This window comes from Myotis yumanensis, unplaced genomic scaffold (assembly GCF_028538775.1).
Source record: "Myotis yumanensis isolate MYYU_CA2020_CCGP unplaced genomic scaffold, mMyoYum1.0.hap1 SCAF_9, whole genome shotgun sequence".
Taxonomy (NCBI): domain Eukaryota; kingdom Metazoa; phylum Chordata; class Mammalia; order Chiroptera; family Vespertilionidae; genus Myotis; species Myotis yumanensis.
The window spans coordinates 18,642,627-18,656,091 of NW_027223760.1; the positions used below are offsets into that span (position 1 = coordinate 18,642,627).

General features: G+C 34.4%; 1 protein-coding gene across 3 annotated transcripts in view; it reads right to left on the reverse strand.

Moving 5' to 3' along the window:
- WASL (WASP like actin nucleation promoting factor) overlaps window positions 1-13,465 on the reverse strand; it is an 87,149-nt gene that overhangs the window by 35,759 nt on the left and 37,925 nt on the right. For all 3 annotated transcript variants that reach the window (XM_070423830.1, XM_070423831.1, XM_070423829.1), the window contains exons 3-5: window positions 11,150-11,236; window positions 9,425-9,521; window positions 4,107-4,130 (exon numbers count right to left, since the gene is read on the reverse strand). In XM_070423830.1, coding sequence (XP_070279931.1) covers window positions 4,107-4,130; window positions 9,425-9,521; window positions 11,150-11,236 — 208 coding nt within the window. The remainder of the gene's footprint in view (window positions 1-4,106; window positions 4,131-9,424; window positions 9,522-11,149; window positions 11,237-13,465) is intronic.

Consider the following 13,465-nt stretch of genomic DNA (forward strand, 5'->3'; position numbering starts at 1 on the left):
ATTGAAGTCTATATAAGAATATCCACATTAAAAACATGTTAGAAAATTACTATTAGCTGGGAAATTCAGAGTTTTTCTAAATGTTTCATTTTATATTTGAAAGCTAAGGGCAAAAACCATCAGGTGGCATGTCTAAAGTGACACAATTAGTGACAAAGGCAATGATGAAGTCTACTTGGTTCCTAGACCACTAACCTTTCTATTAATTCCTATGCTTTCTACCAAACTTCAAACCATAAAGTGGTTATTAATAACAATACTACAAATGTTATCATTTTATCAGTTCTCTTAAGTTTGTAGTCCAATAATTCATTATTCAATAAATATTTACTACTAACTTTCCCAATTTAGAAAAAAGGTTTTCTACAAATTCAAGAAATGAGGTACTTGGTTATTTGGGTTGACAATAGTAATTTACTTCAGACTTTGAAGGTGTTATGAAATAAGTTTAAAATGGAGTTCTAAAGCCCAAGTAAATATTTGTTTCAAAAGTGACAGTAAAAAAAGTGATAACGGGTATAAGGCAGAGTCATTTTTTAATAAGTACGTTTACAGGAGATCTGGTAACAGAGATACTCTTGAATCATTTCTAATAAAGTTTAGTTTAATTTGCCGTTTATGAAATTACACTCATCCTAAGAACATGAACTAACTAAATATATAATGGAGAGAGCCATTTCCCTTCCTTTTTTGGGAAAACAAAACAAAAAAACAAGTCAAAGGACAAGTTACCTTCTTCTGATTAAGGACAACTGTCACAGAAATGGCTGGGTTTTTTTAAATATTCCCATTAAACAGCATTTCTAGTTAGTTTTGAAATTAAAAGAATAAACTAAAGTCTTCCCCTTAATTACATAAAAAGTAGGAACTCTCACCAAGGTAAAATAGTTGAGAAACAGGTGGCCCAGAGGCCTCTGATGTCAAGCAGGCATGAAGTTGAGAACAAATCTTATTGGAAAGCATCTAAGCTATAAAGTGAGATTGACCAATAAAGAAAAAAGAAAGATGTATGGATTAGGAGTTAGTGAGGAAGACACTGAATTGCATTTCAGGAATATATGTTACTTCTACATAAAGTATCCTTTTAATAGTAACATTTGAAAAGGTCTGCTACACTGATAATGGAAATGAGGATCTGAGACAAAGCACGGACAATGCAAAGTGGTGAAGGTGTCCATTGCCCCCTAGTGGTATGGCACCAAATGCAGAAAAGAAATGCGCTGCCTCCAAAACAGGGGTCTCCACACAGCAGGGAGAACAAAACAATCGACTGCAAAGTAGGAAAAAAATACTAACATTTCTATTAATTATTATTTCATTATTTATTGTAATGTGTTATACTAATACCATATTATATGTATATTTTATAAATAAATATACAAATATTGGCAATATATGCTGTGTATTTTTGCCTTTTAACGATTAACTCTCCATTTATTTAATGAAAAAATTAGTTTGGGACAACTGCATCAAGGGGTCAGAAGTACAGATCTAAAGATTTAAAACCAAGATCGATCTCAGAGAAAGAAACTACATTAATTATGAGTATCTCTCTTAGTAGGGAAATAAAATTGTGAGATACCACTGTCACATAAAGAAGAATATGCAAATTCTATCTATTCATGGATTAGGTACCTCTTCAGAAATACATTTTATATGGATTAAAAAGGTTAAAATTTTGAAAAACCATAAAGTATTTATATCCTTTTATTATATTATTTGTACAACATCAAATCTTAGGTTACTCTCTCCAAAGAGGCCACCACTAGGAAGCCTTCCCCACTGGTACTTGATATACGCTCACAGAACGCAAAATAATTTAATAAAAAAGAGATGAAAATATTGAGCACCTATCAAGGAAAAATAATTACAATACTGCTTTAAAGGCTCACAGATGAATGACTTCTGATTCAGCTGCTTCTGCTTCCTTTGCCTCTGCAACATGCTAGCTGCGTGAACTGAAGCATGTTATTAACTCCCTCTAGGTCTGTTTCTCCTACAAAATCACCCTGACCCAGTACAGTGGCTAAGTGACTCTGGATGTCGATCTCTTGAGACTGAATCCTGCTCCACCACTTACTTGTTAGGTGATCTTGAACAAGTTACTACCTATCTGTGCCCCAGTTTACTCATGTATAAAATGGGGATATTAGGAGCTACTTCAAAAGGCTGCTGGACAGTGCCTGGCAGGTTGTCAATGACTGTTAAATAGTAGCTGCTGTTACTATCTTTGTTATTGTCTTCATTGTGATAACTGTTATTAAGCATTATGCTAAGCACTTTGAGCACTTCATTTCTCCACAGAAACCCTATAAACTTAGTATTAAAATTTCCATTAAGAGAAAGTCAGTCCTAGCTGGTTTGGCTCAGTGGATATATTGTCGGCCTGCAGACAGAAGGGTACTGGGTTTGATTCCGGTCAAAGGCATGCACCTCCGTTGCAGGCTTGAACATTAAGACCCCGGTTGGGGAGGCAACCAATTGATGTGTCTCTCTCACATCGATGTTTCTCTCTCTCTGTCTCTCCCTCTCCCTTCCAATCTCTCTAAAAATCAATGGAAAAATATCCTTGGGTGAGGATTAACCTAACTAGCTAACTAACTAAGAGAAAGTCAAAGTATACAATACTTGGCACATGGTAAGTACTACTGAAAATAGTCAGACATTAAAAAAAACTGGTAAGGCCCAGCCGGCATGGCTCAGTGGTTGAGCTCAGTGGTTGAGCTCAGTGGTTGAGCGTCGACCTATGAACCAGGAGGTCATGGTTTGATTGCCGGTCAGGGCACATGCCTGGGTTGTGGGCTCAATCCCCAGTGTGGGGCGTGCAAGAGGTAACCAATCAATGATTCTCTCTCATCATTGATGTTTCTATCTCTCTCTCTCTCTCCCTCTCCCTGCCTCTCTGAAATCAACACAAATATATTAAAAACAAAACAAAACAAAAAACTGGTAAGGCAAGTAATCCAAAATTAGTATTTGGTTCATGTTTTTATATTGGAAAATAAATTTAAGGGCAAAATCAGAAAGCAGTATGTCTGTTTAAAAGAAGCAAATCCCACCAAAACCGGTTTGGCTCAGTGGATAGAGCGTCAGCCTGTGGACTGAAGGGTCCCGGGTTCGATTCCGGTCAAGGACATGTACCTGGGTTGCGGGCACATCCCCCGTGGGAGATGTGCAGGAGGCAGCTGGTCGATGGTCTCTCCCATCGATGTTTCTAACTATCTATCTCTCTCCCTTCCTCTCTGTAAAAAATCAATAAAATATTAAAAAAAAAAAAAAGAAGCAAATCCCAATAATCACCAACAGTTGTTATATAGTAAGAACTCTGTATTATGTTAAGTGTTTCTCTGAATAATTATTCTAAATTCTGATGAGAGGATTTGAGATGCTTTTAAAAAGGAGCAGATATATTCCCCATTATAAAGAAGGCTCCTGGGGCAATAGTTATTTACTGTCACAGGGTCAGGAACACCATTTAAATGTGATAAAAGTCATGGATTCTCTCTCCTCAGAGTAAAAATCATAAATACTTACAAAATTTAACACACAATTTAAAGGAGGATTTAGAGTCCATATGACAATCTCTGCCCTAGCGGTCTGGGACTTTGTCATTTATATATTGTATTACTTGTAATATACAGTATTTTAAAAAATATATGAACCCATAATATTTCATCAAATTAAGGAGGGTTGTGTGCAGCTATTATTAGCTCTAAACATTGAAAGGAGCTAGTTTCATATTACCAGTGTGAAATAATATTTTGAAATAAGACAAAAATATAAATCTCAAGTAAGAAATCAATCAACATGCTAGGCAAAATTTAGTGCCTTTAAGGAAGATATTAAAACTAGATTGTGCAGTTTCTAAATTTAATTAATTGTGAATACAGAATTAAGATATAAGATTAGTGATCAATGTAGTATCCCTTCACCCTAAAAAAAAAAGCCAAATGGTATGTTTTAAGTCTCATCTATCATCTGATATTTAAAATAAGAACATAGTATTAGATCAGATATTAATTAGGTATTAATGTATGATATATGTTTCTATAAGAATTAAACTATAATCTAAGATCCTTTTGATCAATAATTATAAAAAAGCTTACCATTAGGGGCGTCTCGTCTTTTCTCTGTTAGAAAATAAATTAAAAGAATATTATTAGACATATGTAGTACAAAAATTAACATAAAAATTTACTTAAACTCCTGTCTTGATTGATTATAGGTGATTAAATAAGGTTCCTCTGAGGAACTGACAACTGAGCAGACATCTGAACACTACGGTGTCGGGTGAATTTCCCGCCAAAATATAAGATGGCGCGGGCAATTATTTAGGTTTCCCGCGCAAAAGCAGAGTTAGTTTAAAATGCCTATATCTTTTGAAGTATGGGTTCGATTGAAATGAAATTTTCAGTTTCTTGTGTAAAAAATGAAAATTTATTCAATCACAGACATTTTTTTTATCTATTCAGTACATAAATAATTCGATATATATAAACTAAATATGAAAAACCCAAAAAATACTTATTACCTAAAAATATACACATATTTTTAAAGTTTAAAATAAAATTTTCATAATAAATCAAAACAAATAGAAATTAATAGTTTTTTAGCGTATGATATTTTTCAAAACACTTGTACTCGCATTTTCAAGATCGCTATCACAAGAATAATTGGACAACTTGTCTGCACAAAACTCATCATCACTATAGTCTGAATGCTGCGACATTCTAGGTTAAAGCAAATAAAAATAATACTAACTGAAAATAGCGGTACTCCGATAGATATCTGATATAAAAAAATAATTATTATGCGAACACTTTGCGGAACGATTTTATTTTATTTGGTTAAAAAATTCTATATGAATGTCTTTATCACAATATATTTAAATATTTAAACACATAATAATATTCACAAAACTCAAAACTAAAGACGTCCGGACACAAGAAGTATTTCTCAATAACTATTCTCTTTGCATGGTGAGATATCCAGGGATATCGGTTATAAAATGAGAAAACAATACATTGGTACCCTAACGGTATTGTACTCGACCAGCGCCATAAAGTGTTCTCTACTTACAAGGGATTTTTATGATACCTATTACCCCAATGGGTATGAAACGGTTCGCATACGCAGGTAGGTATCTTTGTGAACGGCAAACAAACAAATATTTGGTAATACGCAGTTACAATCGGCCCGAGTTTACACGTTTCCCGCACTCCACCGCAAATCTATATGAACCGAGTTAAGACGGCTCCCGCGGAGTACGCGCAATTCACGCGAGCCGACTTAACTCGTTTCCCGCAATCCAAGTGTGAATAAAGTGAGCGAGGGAACATATTCAAAGGCCCTGAGAAGGAAATAGCATGAAGGAACAGCATGAAGGCAGGTCTGGAGTGAGAGAAAGGAAGAGTGGAATGAGATTAAGTTAGAAGGAGAGTCAGGGACTGGACAATGTAAGGTCCCACAGGCCACGGTTAAGGTATATAGATTATATTCTATGTATAATACGAAGCTCTTATAGGTTTTGAAAATGGCAAGAGACATGATCTAATCTATATTTTAAAAGTTTATTCTGGCTACTATGTAGAAAAAAGATAGTATGAAGCATAGACTGGAAGCAGGGAGTCTAGTAGTCCTGAAGACAGATGATGGCTTTAATTAAGGTGACAGCAGCAAAGGTGGTGAGAAACAGATCCAAGACATTTTGAACGTGGAGCCAATGCGACTCACTGACAGGATTTATGAGGGACCATGGTGAGCCAGAGTGATGAGAGGGAGCCAATGTCTCTTCCTGAGATGGGAAGACTAGGCGAGGAGAAGGAACAGATCTGATTGGGGTTGGGGAACATGGATCAAGTGTTCTGCTCAGATATGCTACATTTGAAGGCTACTCTGAAACCCAACTAACATGGACAAATCTGAAAGTTGAAGAGATGTCAGCAGTGAAGATAAAACTTTGGGAATCATCAGCATAGAGACAGTTTGAAAGCTACAGGACTGAGTTAAAGCACAAAGTTAATGAGAATACTCAGATGTCTGAGCAATGGGGCAAACAAAAAAATACTGAAAAGCTGTAGCCAATTAGGCAGGAGTAAAGCAAAGAGAACTGCTATCAATCCTTTGTATTTATGCTCTCACCTACCAGGTTTGACACAATTTTGATTTAAAAAGTTCAAAGTAGTTGAAGAATTTTAAACAAATATAATTTCCAGATATTTTTAAATTAAGAATTCTCCAAAATTATAAGAGAAAAACAGATACATGATAAAAAAACAGATTATAAACAACTATAATCTAAAATTAAGAATCCTGGCAATGGTAAATATAAATATATTACTCCATCTGGTGGTCTCATGAAATAACTTTCTGAAACAGTTGAAGTAATTTAGTCCTATCTATGTCAATGAATGTCAATCTCCAATTTCCAAGATGATGTTATCTCTGCATCCAGAGAGGAAATACTTCTTAAAATTGGTAATGACACAGATGTGGACATATATTGAGATAAATATGAAGTTGAGAGCGTAAGTTCTAAAAAGCAATTACTTAGATGACACTATCCTCACTTGAGAGGCATTCATGTAAAAAAAGGGAGGGTTTGGTTGAACACGGAATGTTTGTTAATACTGTGAAATGTCTGCTATACGCATTAGCAGAACAGTGCTTAATCAAATCAAGCATCATTTTAGTGTGACAGTAGAGCCAGACTACTTCTGGAGTATGGTATTCAAATCTGGACATCATATTTGAAGTTGGATCATTTCTTCAAATCTAGACCATTTGAAGAAGACACAAAAGTAGATTCAGAGCAGTGTACTCAGGATGATGAGTCTAAACTCCATCATGTGAGAAATAAGAAAATAGAACTAGACTCAAGAAGTACATAATAGATGGAACAGATAACTTCTAAGATTAAATGGCTACTGGGAGGAAAATAAAATAGACTAATTCTTTGTTGCCCCAAAAGTTGAACCCCATATATGTAAGTTAAAGAGAGGTAGTTGGAATTTGAGTTAGCATGAAGAGCTAATAAATGATGAATCAGCTCCCTCCCTAATGTTGTGATCTTTCTCCTTTTGAAACACTATGTCTAAAAGCTTAGGAACTATATCAAATAGAATTCTTATACCAGGTAAAAGAGTAAGTGACCTACTAATTTCAAAGTCACTATTATGTATTTTAAGAAGTATTCTTTTACTCTTTTGTATAATGAAAATGGCACATATTTTGACTAAAAAGTCCCAGGGAGCTCCTGGCCTATGATCAGAGCATGTCACTGAAATACACACTGAACCACAAATAATTCCATAGCAATTAAATCCTTTCCTAACACTTGGATTGCGGGAAACGAGTTAAGTCGGCTCGCGTGAATTGCGCGTACTCCGCGGGAGCCGTCTTAACTCGGTTCATATAGATTTGCGGTGGAGTGCGGGAAACGTGTAAACTCGGGCCGATTGTAACTGCGTATTACCAAATATTTGTTTGTTTGCCATTCACAAAGATACCTACCTGCGTATGCGAACCGTTTCATACCCATTGGGGTAATAAGTATCATAAAAATCCCTTGTAAGTAGAGAACACTTTATGGCGCTGGTCGAGTACAATACCGTTAGGGTACCAATGTATTGTTTTCTCATTTTATAACCGATATCCCTGGATATCTCACCATGCAAAGAGAATAGTTATTGAGAAATACTTCTTGTGTCCGGACGTCTTTAGTTTTGAGTTTTGTGAATATTATTATGTGTTTAAATATTTAAATATATTGTGATAAAGACATTCATATAGAATTTTTTAACCAAATAAAATAAAATCGTTCCGCAAAGTGTTCGCATAATAATTATTTTTTTATATCAGATATCTATCGGAGTACCGCTATTTTCAGTTAGTATTATTTTTATTTGCTTTAACCTAGAATGTCGCAGCATTCAGACTATAGTGATGATGAGTTTTGTGCAGACAAGTTGTCCAATTATTCTTGTGATAGCGATCTTGAAAATGCGAGTACAAGTGTTTTGAAAAATATCATACGCTAAAAAACTATTAATTTCTATTTGTTTTGATTTATTATGAAAATTTTATTTTAAACTTTAAAAATATGTGTATATTTTTAGGTAATAAGTATTTTTTGGGTTTTTCATATTTAGTTTATATATATCGAATTATTTATGTACTGAATAGATAAAAAAATGTCTGTGATTGAATAAATTTTCATTTTTTACACAAGAAACTGAAAATTTCATTTCAATCGAACCCATACTTCAAAAGATATAGGCATTTTAAACTAACTCTGCTTTTGCGCGGGAAACCTAAATAATTGCCCGCGCCATCTTATATTTTGGCGGGAAATTCACCCGACACCGTAGTGCTAACATGGAATCAAGTGGTAAATGCCTTAGCTGTCAAAAGAACTAACAAAAATAAAAGGCCCCTAATAATTCTCCTATTCACTCATTACAAGTGGAATATAGGAAGTGGGGCAACAACCTAGTTCATTTTATTTTCAGTGTTACCTCACCTCCCACTTGCAAACCCTTTAAGAGAACAATAAAGATGTATAACCTGGAATATATGCTTTTACATTCCTGTTTTCCCGATCCAGTTTCTACCATTTTTATGGCTTATTTCCTCTTATTGGTAAAGTACAATCTTGAATACAGTAATCTTCAAACTGGGATAACATGTACCCCTGGGTGTACAAAAAGACTTTTCAAGGAGTATATGGGAATGGCTAGTTTTAAAGGGATTTATTTGTTCATCTCAACTCCATGTGTTATTTTTCCTACAACTGCTCTGCTTAAGATAATTATGGAGAGGTTCACCTTTCTTAAATCATCCCCCTTCTCCTGCTTTACAACAGAAAGGCCTGTTACACTACTGTCAAATAGTTATATACCGAAGAATTTAAAGCTCTGTATTGCAATGCATCATTTAATTGTTTTACATGTATTAGCATTGTATACATTAAACTAAGTTCCTTATGGTTTCATCGTTTACAACATTAGGGACAAAATAGAGACAAGGCAATGTTTATAGATCTTGTTTGTAACTTTGCTTATTTGCTTCAAGACTTGCCTAAAATATCTGTTCACAAAGTATGAAATACTTTTAAAAATGTAAGTTATAAATAGTGTCATAAAAATGCAAATTTAAAAGTCAGTATTTAATTTTAAAGGTAAGGATTAGCAACTTTTTTAATAAAGGACCAGATAGTAACTGTTTTAGATTTTTAGGTTTTTTTCTGTCATAACTATCCAACCGTGTTGTGGCAAAAAGCAGTCATAGACAATATGTAACCCAATGAGCATAGCTGTGTTTCAAAAAAATTTTATTTACAAAAATTGGCAATGGGCCAGATCTGTCCTGTAAGCCATAGCTTGCTAGCTCCTGTTAAAAGGAATTAGAAAAAAATAAAATTTACCAGATTTCCTTTGTCGTCGGCCCAACAAGTCCGTAACTGCTTTTCGGAATTTTTTTGCTTCTTCTTCATTGGCAAAATTAAGAGCAACTTGACAAGTCTAAAATATTTTTATCAAAAAGAAAAACAATAAAAAACATGAATTTAGTTTTATATAACAAAAAGGTGATAACTAACAGAAGTACATTTCTGAAGAAAAGTTTAACTTTATTAAAAGATAAGAACTCATTTTATGACATGAATAACTTAAGAAGGCAAAAAGTAAAAAGGTAAAATAAAAGACTATTAGAAAAGTTACCTATCACAGTAGATACTCAAATATTAAACTGAATATCTTCAAAAAAACAACAGAGGCAAACTGAATTTGATCCCTCAATAGAGCTCTGTATATAATTTAGATTTGAAAAGGCAAACATTGGAAAAGTTGGTAAAATGCAGATCAACTATCTTTACTAATTTGTTTTCATTTTGCAGCTTAATTATAGGCATTATTTAAATTATAACCTTAATTCAGGTAAATTATTAAAAATATAGAAACATACTGACATTATTATGAATGGCAATTAATACATACTTTAATATGTATATATTTATATCCTATCAAGAGAAATATGAAAAATCATAGCTAAAGAAAAAAAACTGTCAGAAAAGATAGATATACCATCTAATTCAAACCTTTTTCATTGAAGAACATTTACAAAATACAAGTATAAAAACAAAGAAAATTAATTCACCTATAATCCATTCACTCAGATAATCCCTGTGAGCATATGGTATAAAAATCCTTCTAACATTTTCCCCAAGTATATGCAATACATTTTTTAAATTGCCCCCCCTCGCTCCATTTACTGTATTTTAGCACTCTTCTAGGTCATAAACTACTCTTTCAGAAAATAATTTGAATGGCAATAGAATATTCAATATTTAAAAGCTACAATGGATTAGTGAACAATTAAGACTTCATTTTTATAAATAAGAAAACACAGAGAGATTAAACTATCTGCCCCAAAACAGAAAGAAGATAAAAGAAAAAGAAAAAATCAGCCCAACCCGCATGCCTCAGTGAGGTCACAGTTTGATTCCCGTTCAGGCACATTCCCGGGTTGTGGACTCAGTACCCAGTGTAGCGTATGCAAGAGGCAGCCAGCCGATCAATGATTCTCATCATTGTAATTTCTATCTCTTTCTCCTTCTTCCTTCCTCTCCGAAATCAATAAAAATATATTTTTTTAAAAAAAGAAAAAGATCAAACTTCCTTTCTACAATAGCAAATTACATTTACAGTCCTCTTTAAAACCTTTTATTTTTGCCCTTATATCTTAGCCATTTCTGCCCGGCAAACATGGCCCAGGGGTTGAGCATCGACCTATGAACCAGGAGGTCATGGTTCGATTCCCGGTCAGGGCACATGCCCGGGTTGCGGGCTAAATCCCCAGTAGGGAGTGTGCAGGAAGCAGCCGATCAATGATTCTCTCTCTCCCTCTTCCTTTCTCTAAAATCAATAAAAATATACATAATTAAAAAAAAAATCGTAGCCACTTCTTCCAATGTAGCTATATCTATGAAGTTTTTTTTGTGTGTGTTTTTATTTTTGTTTTTCTATGAAGTTTTTAAAAGTAAAATAATTCTTTTCTATTCAAGTTACACAGAAAACTCATAAATGCTTTCCACACACAAATGTAAAAAGCAATTACATTAAACAAGGCAATAAAGAAAAATATAACTTACATCTCCAGCAAATGTATGAAAATATCCTCTAGGACTATTATATACAAAGTTATTGTATAGTTCTTGCTCCCACAATAGTTTCCCATCCTAGAAAAAAGTAAAAGCTGGAGTTACCAAGAAAATAATCTCTAGGAATAAAACAAAGAAGATGACTAGTATTAAGGGAATTATTTATATTAATAGCTTTTACATATACACATACAACATATGTAATATATAAGTAACACACTATAATCAGTAATTTCTTAATAATACTAGATAATGTTTCTCTCATAAAAAGTACATACCATGTGAGTTTAATTCAGTATGCTATGATATAATCTCATTAGCCAAGCATTCCCAAATACAGTTATACTTGTTCAATTACATAACTAGAACAATTACTAGATCAGCAATGTTAGATAGTAGAATACTTTTGTACATGCACTGATTATCAATGCATAATTTCATCAGCAATATTTATAGACTGTATACTACTAAATATTACAGGAAGAGTTCATGTTCTTTTTCTCAATTCTCTAGATGCTAGCAGGGTCAAATATACCTTCTCTGTACTGCTCATTAGCAATCTATGAAATCCTAACTTTTGCGGAGTAGCCTCCCAATTAAACACTGGTATAAACAATATCAATCATGTGCAGAAAGAAACCAATGATTAGAGTGCACCACGGTTAAACTATGGTTAAGAGAGCCATGGATGATTGTCATACCTAGGGCCCTAGTATAAGAAATATAATTAACCTTAATACCAAAGGTGGCTAATTGCAAGTATTCAGCAATGGTTATCTACAATTGAAAATAAGTAGTTAGGGAAATACAATCATTGCCCAATTCTGAAATGCAAGGTTATACCTATACCAAAATTTAAAAATATTTATAACACACTGTACATAAATTATGATCACTATACAGGAATTCCTTTCTTCTCAGGGAAGTTATATGGGCATTCCATTTCTAAAGAGTACTTCTCATTGGTGATGAGAAATAAAATGGGGCAAAAGTAGGTTTTCAGTTGTGAGTAGGCAAAACACAGAGTTTATTCTTGCATTATTATTTATTGTATTTCCAAATGAACAACTGTAAACCTACTTTTGACCCACCCTTATGTCAAAGGACTTAGGAATTTCTTTCAAACTATGCATGTGTTCCCCCATTTCCCATAATCACTGCCCAGCAAGCCACTATTAGTAACAGGAGTATGCCACATCTCTCAGCTGTGTTGGGGTATGGAAATAAAGGTGTTAAGAAGCACTAACAGCCCTGGCTGGTGTGGCTCAATTGGTTGGGCATAGTCCTGTGTACTAAATTGCCAGTTGGATTCCCAGTCTGGGTACATGTCCAGGTTTCGGGCTCCATCCCTGGTGGGAGGGGTGCAGGAGGTGGCCAATTGATGTTTCACGCTCACATCGATGTTTTCTCTCTCCTCCCTTCTCTAAAATCAATTTAAAATTTTTTTAATAAACAACAAAAAACTAAAAAACACTAATTTATAAAGTGCAGTTTCCTGGCCAGGTAGTTCAGTTGGTTAGAGCAATGGTCGGCAAACTGCGGCTCGCGAGCCACATGCAGCTCTTTGGTCCCTTGAGTGTGGCTCTTCCACAAAATACCACGTGCGGGCCCGCGTGTACAGTGCGATTGAAACTTCATGGCCCATGCGCAGAAGTTGGTATTTTGTGGAAGAGCCACACTCAAGGGGCCAAAGAGCTGCATGTGGCTCGCGAGCTGCAGTTTTCTGACCACTGGGTTAGAGCATTGTCCAGATACACCAAGGTTGAGTCTTCAATTCCCCATGTCAGGGCACATACAAGAATCAACCAATGACTGCATAAATAACTAGAACACAAATCAGTATTTCTCTCTCTCTCTCCCTAAAATCAATCAACCAATCAATAAACAAACAAAAATACTTCACTATGCAATATGTGGCTGTTTAAAAAACAACACACACACAATACTCCCCTCCCCCAAAAGACAAAAGTGCAGGAGCTTAAATCTCATTTAATCTCAGGGAAAATACTTTGCAACAGACCCAGATGGTTATCCCATTTTACAAATAAATAAGCTGAGGCCTAGAGAAGTAAAACAGTTTGACTACAATCTATCTGACCATAAGTATCATCGAAGAGTCAAAGTCAATTTTAGTTTTCTGTAATTATAATTTCACTATACTTATTGTCACATACAAATATTAAAGAGGCTTACCTACGAAAATGGCTTCAAAAGGTAAATGGAGACTTCATCTCAGCAAAAAGAGAATTACTTTTATAAGAGCTATAATGGATGAATACCTGACAAAGAACAGTTAATCTAGGACAA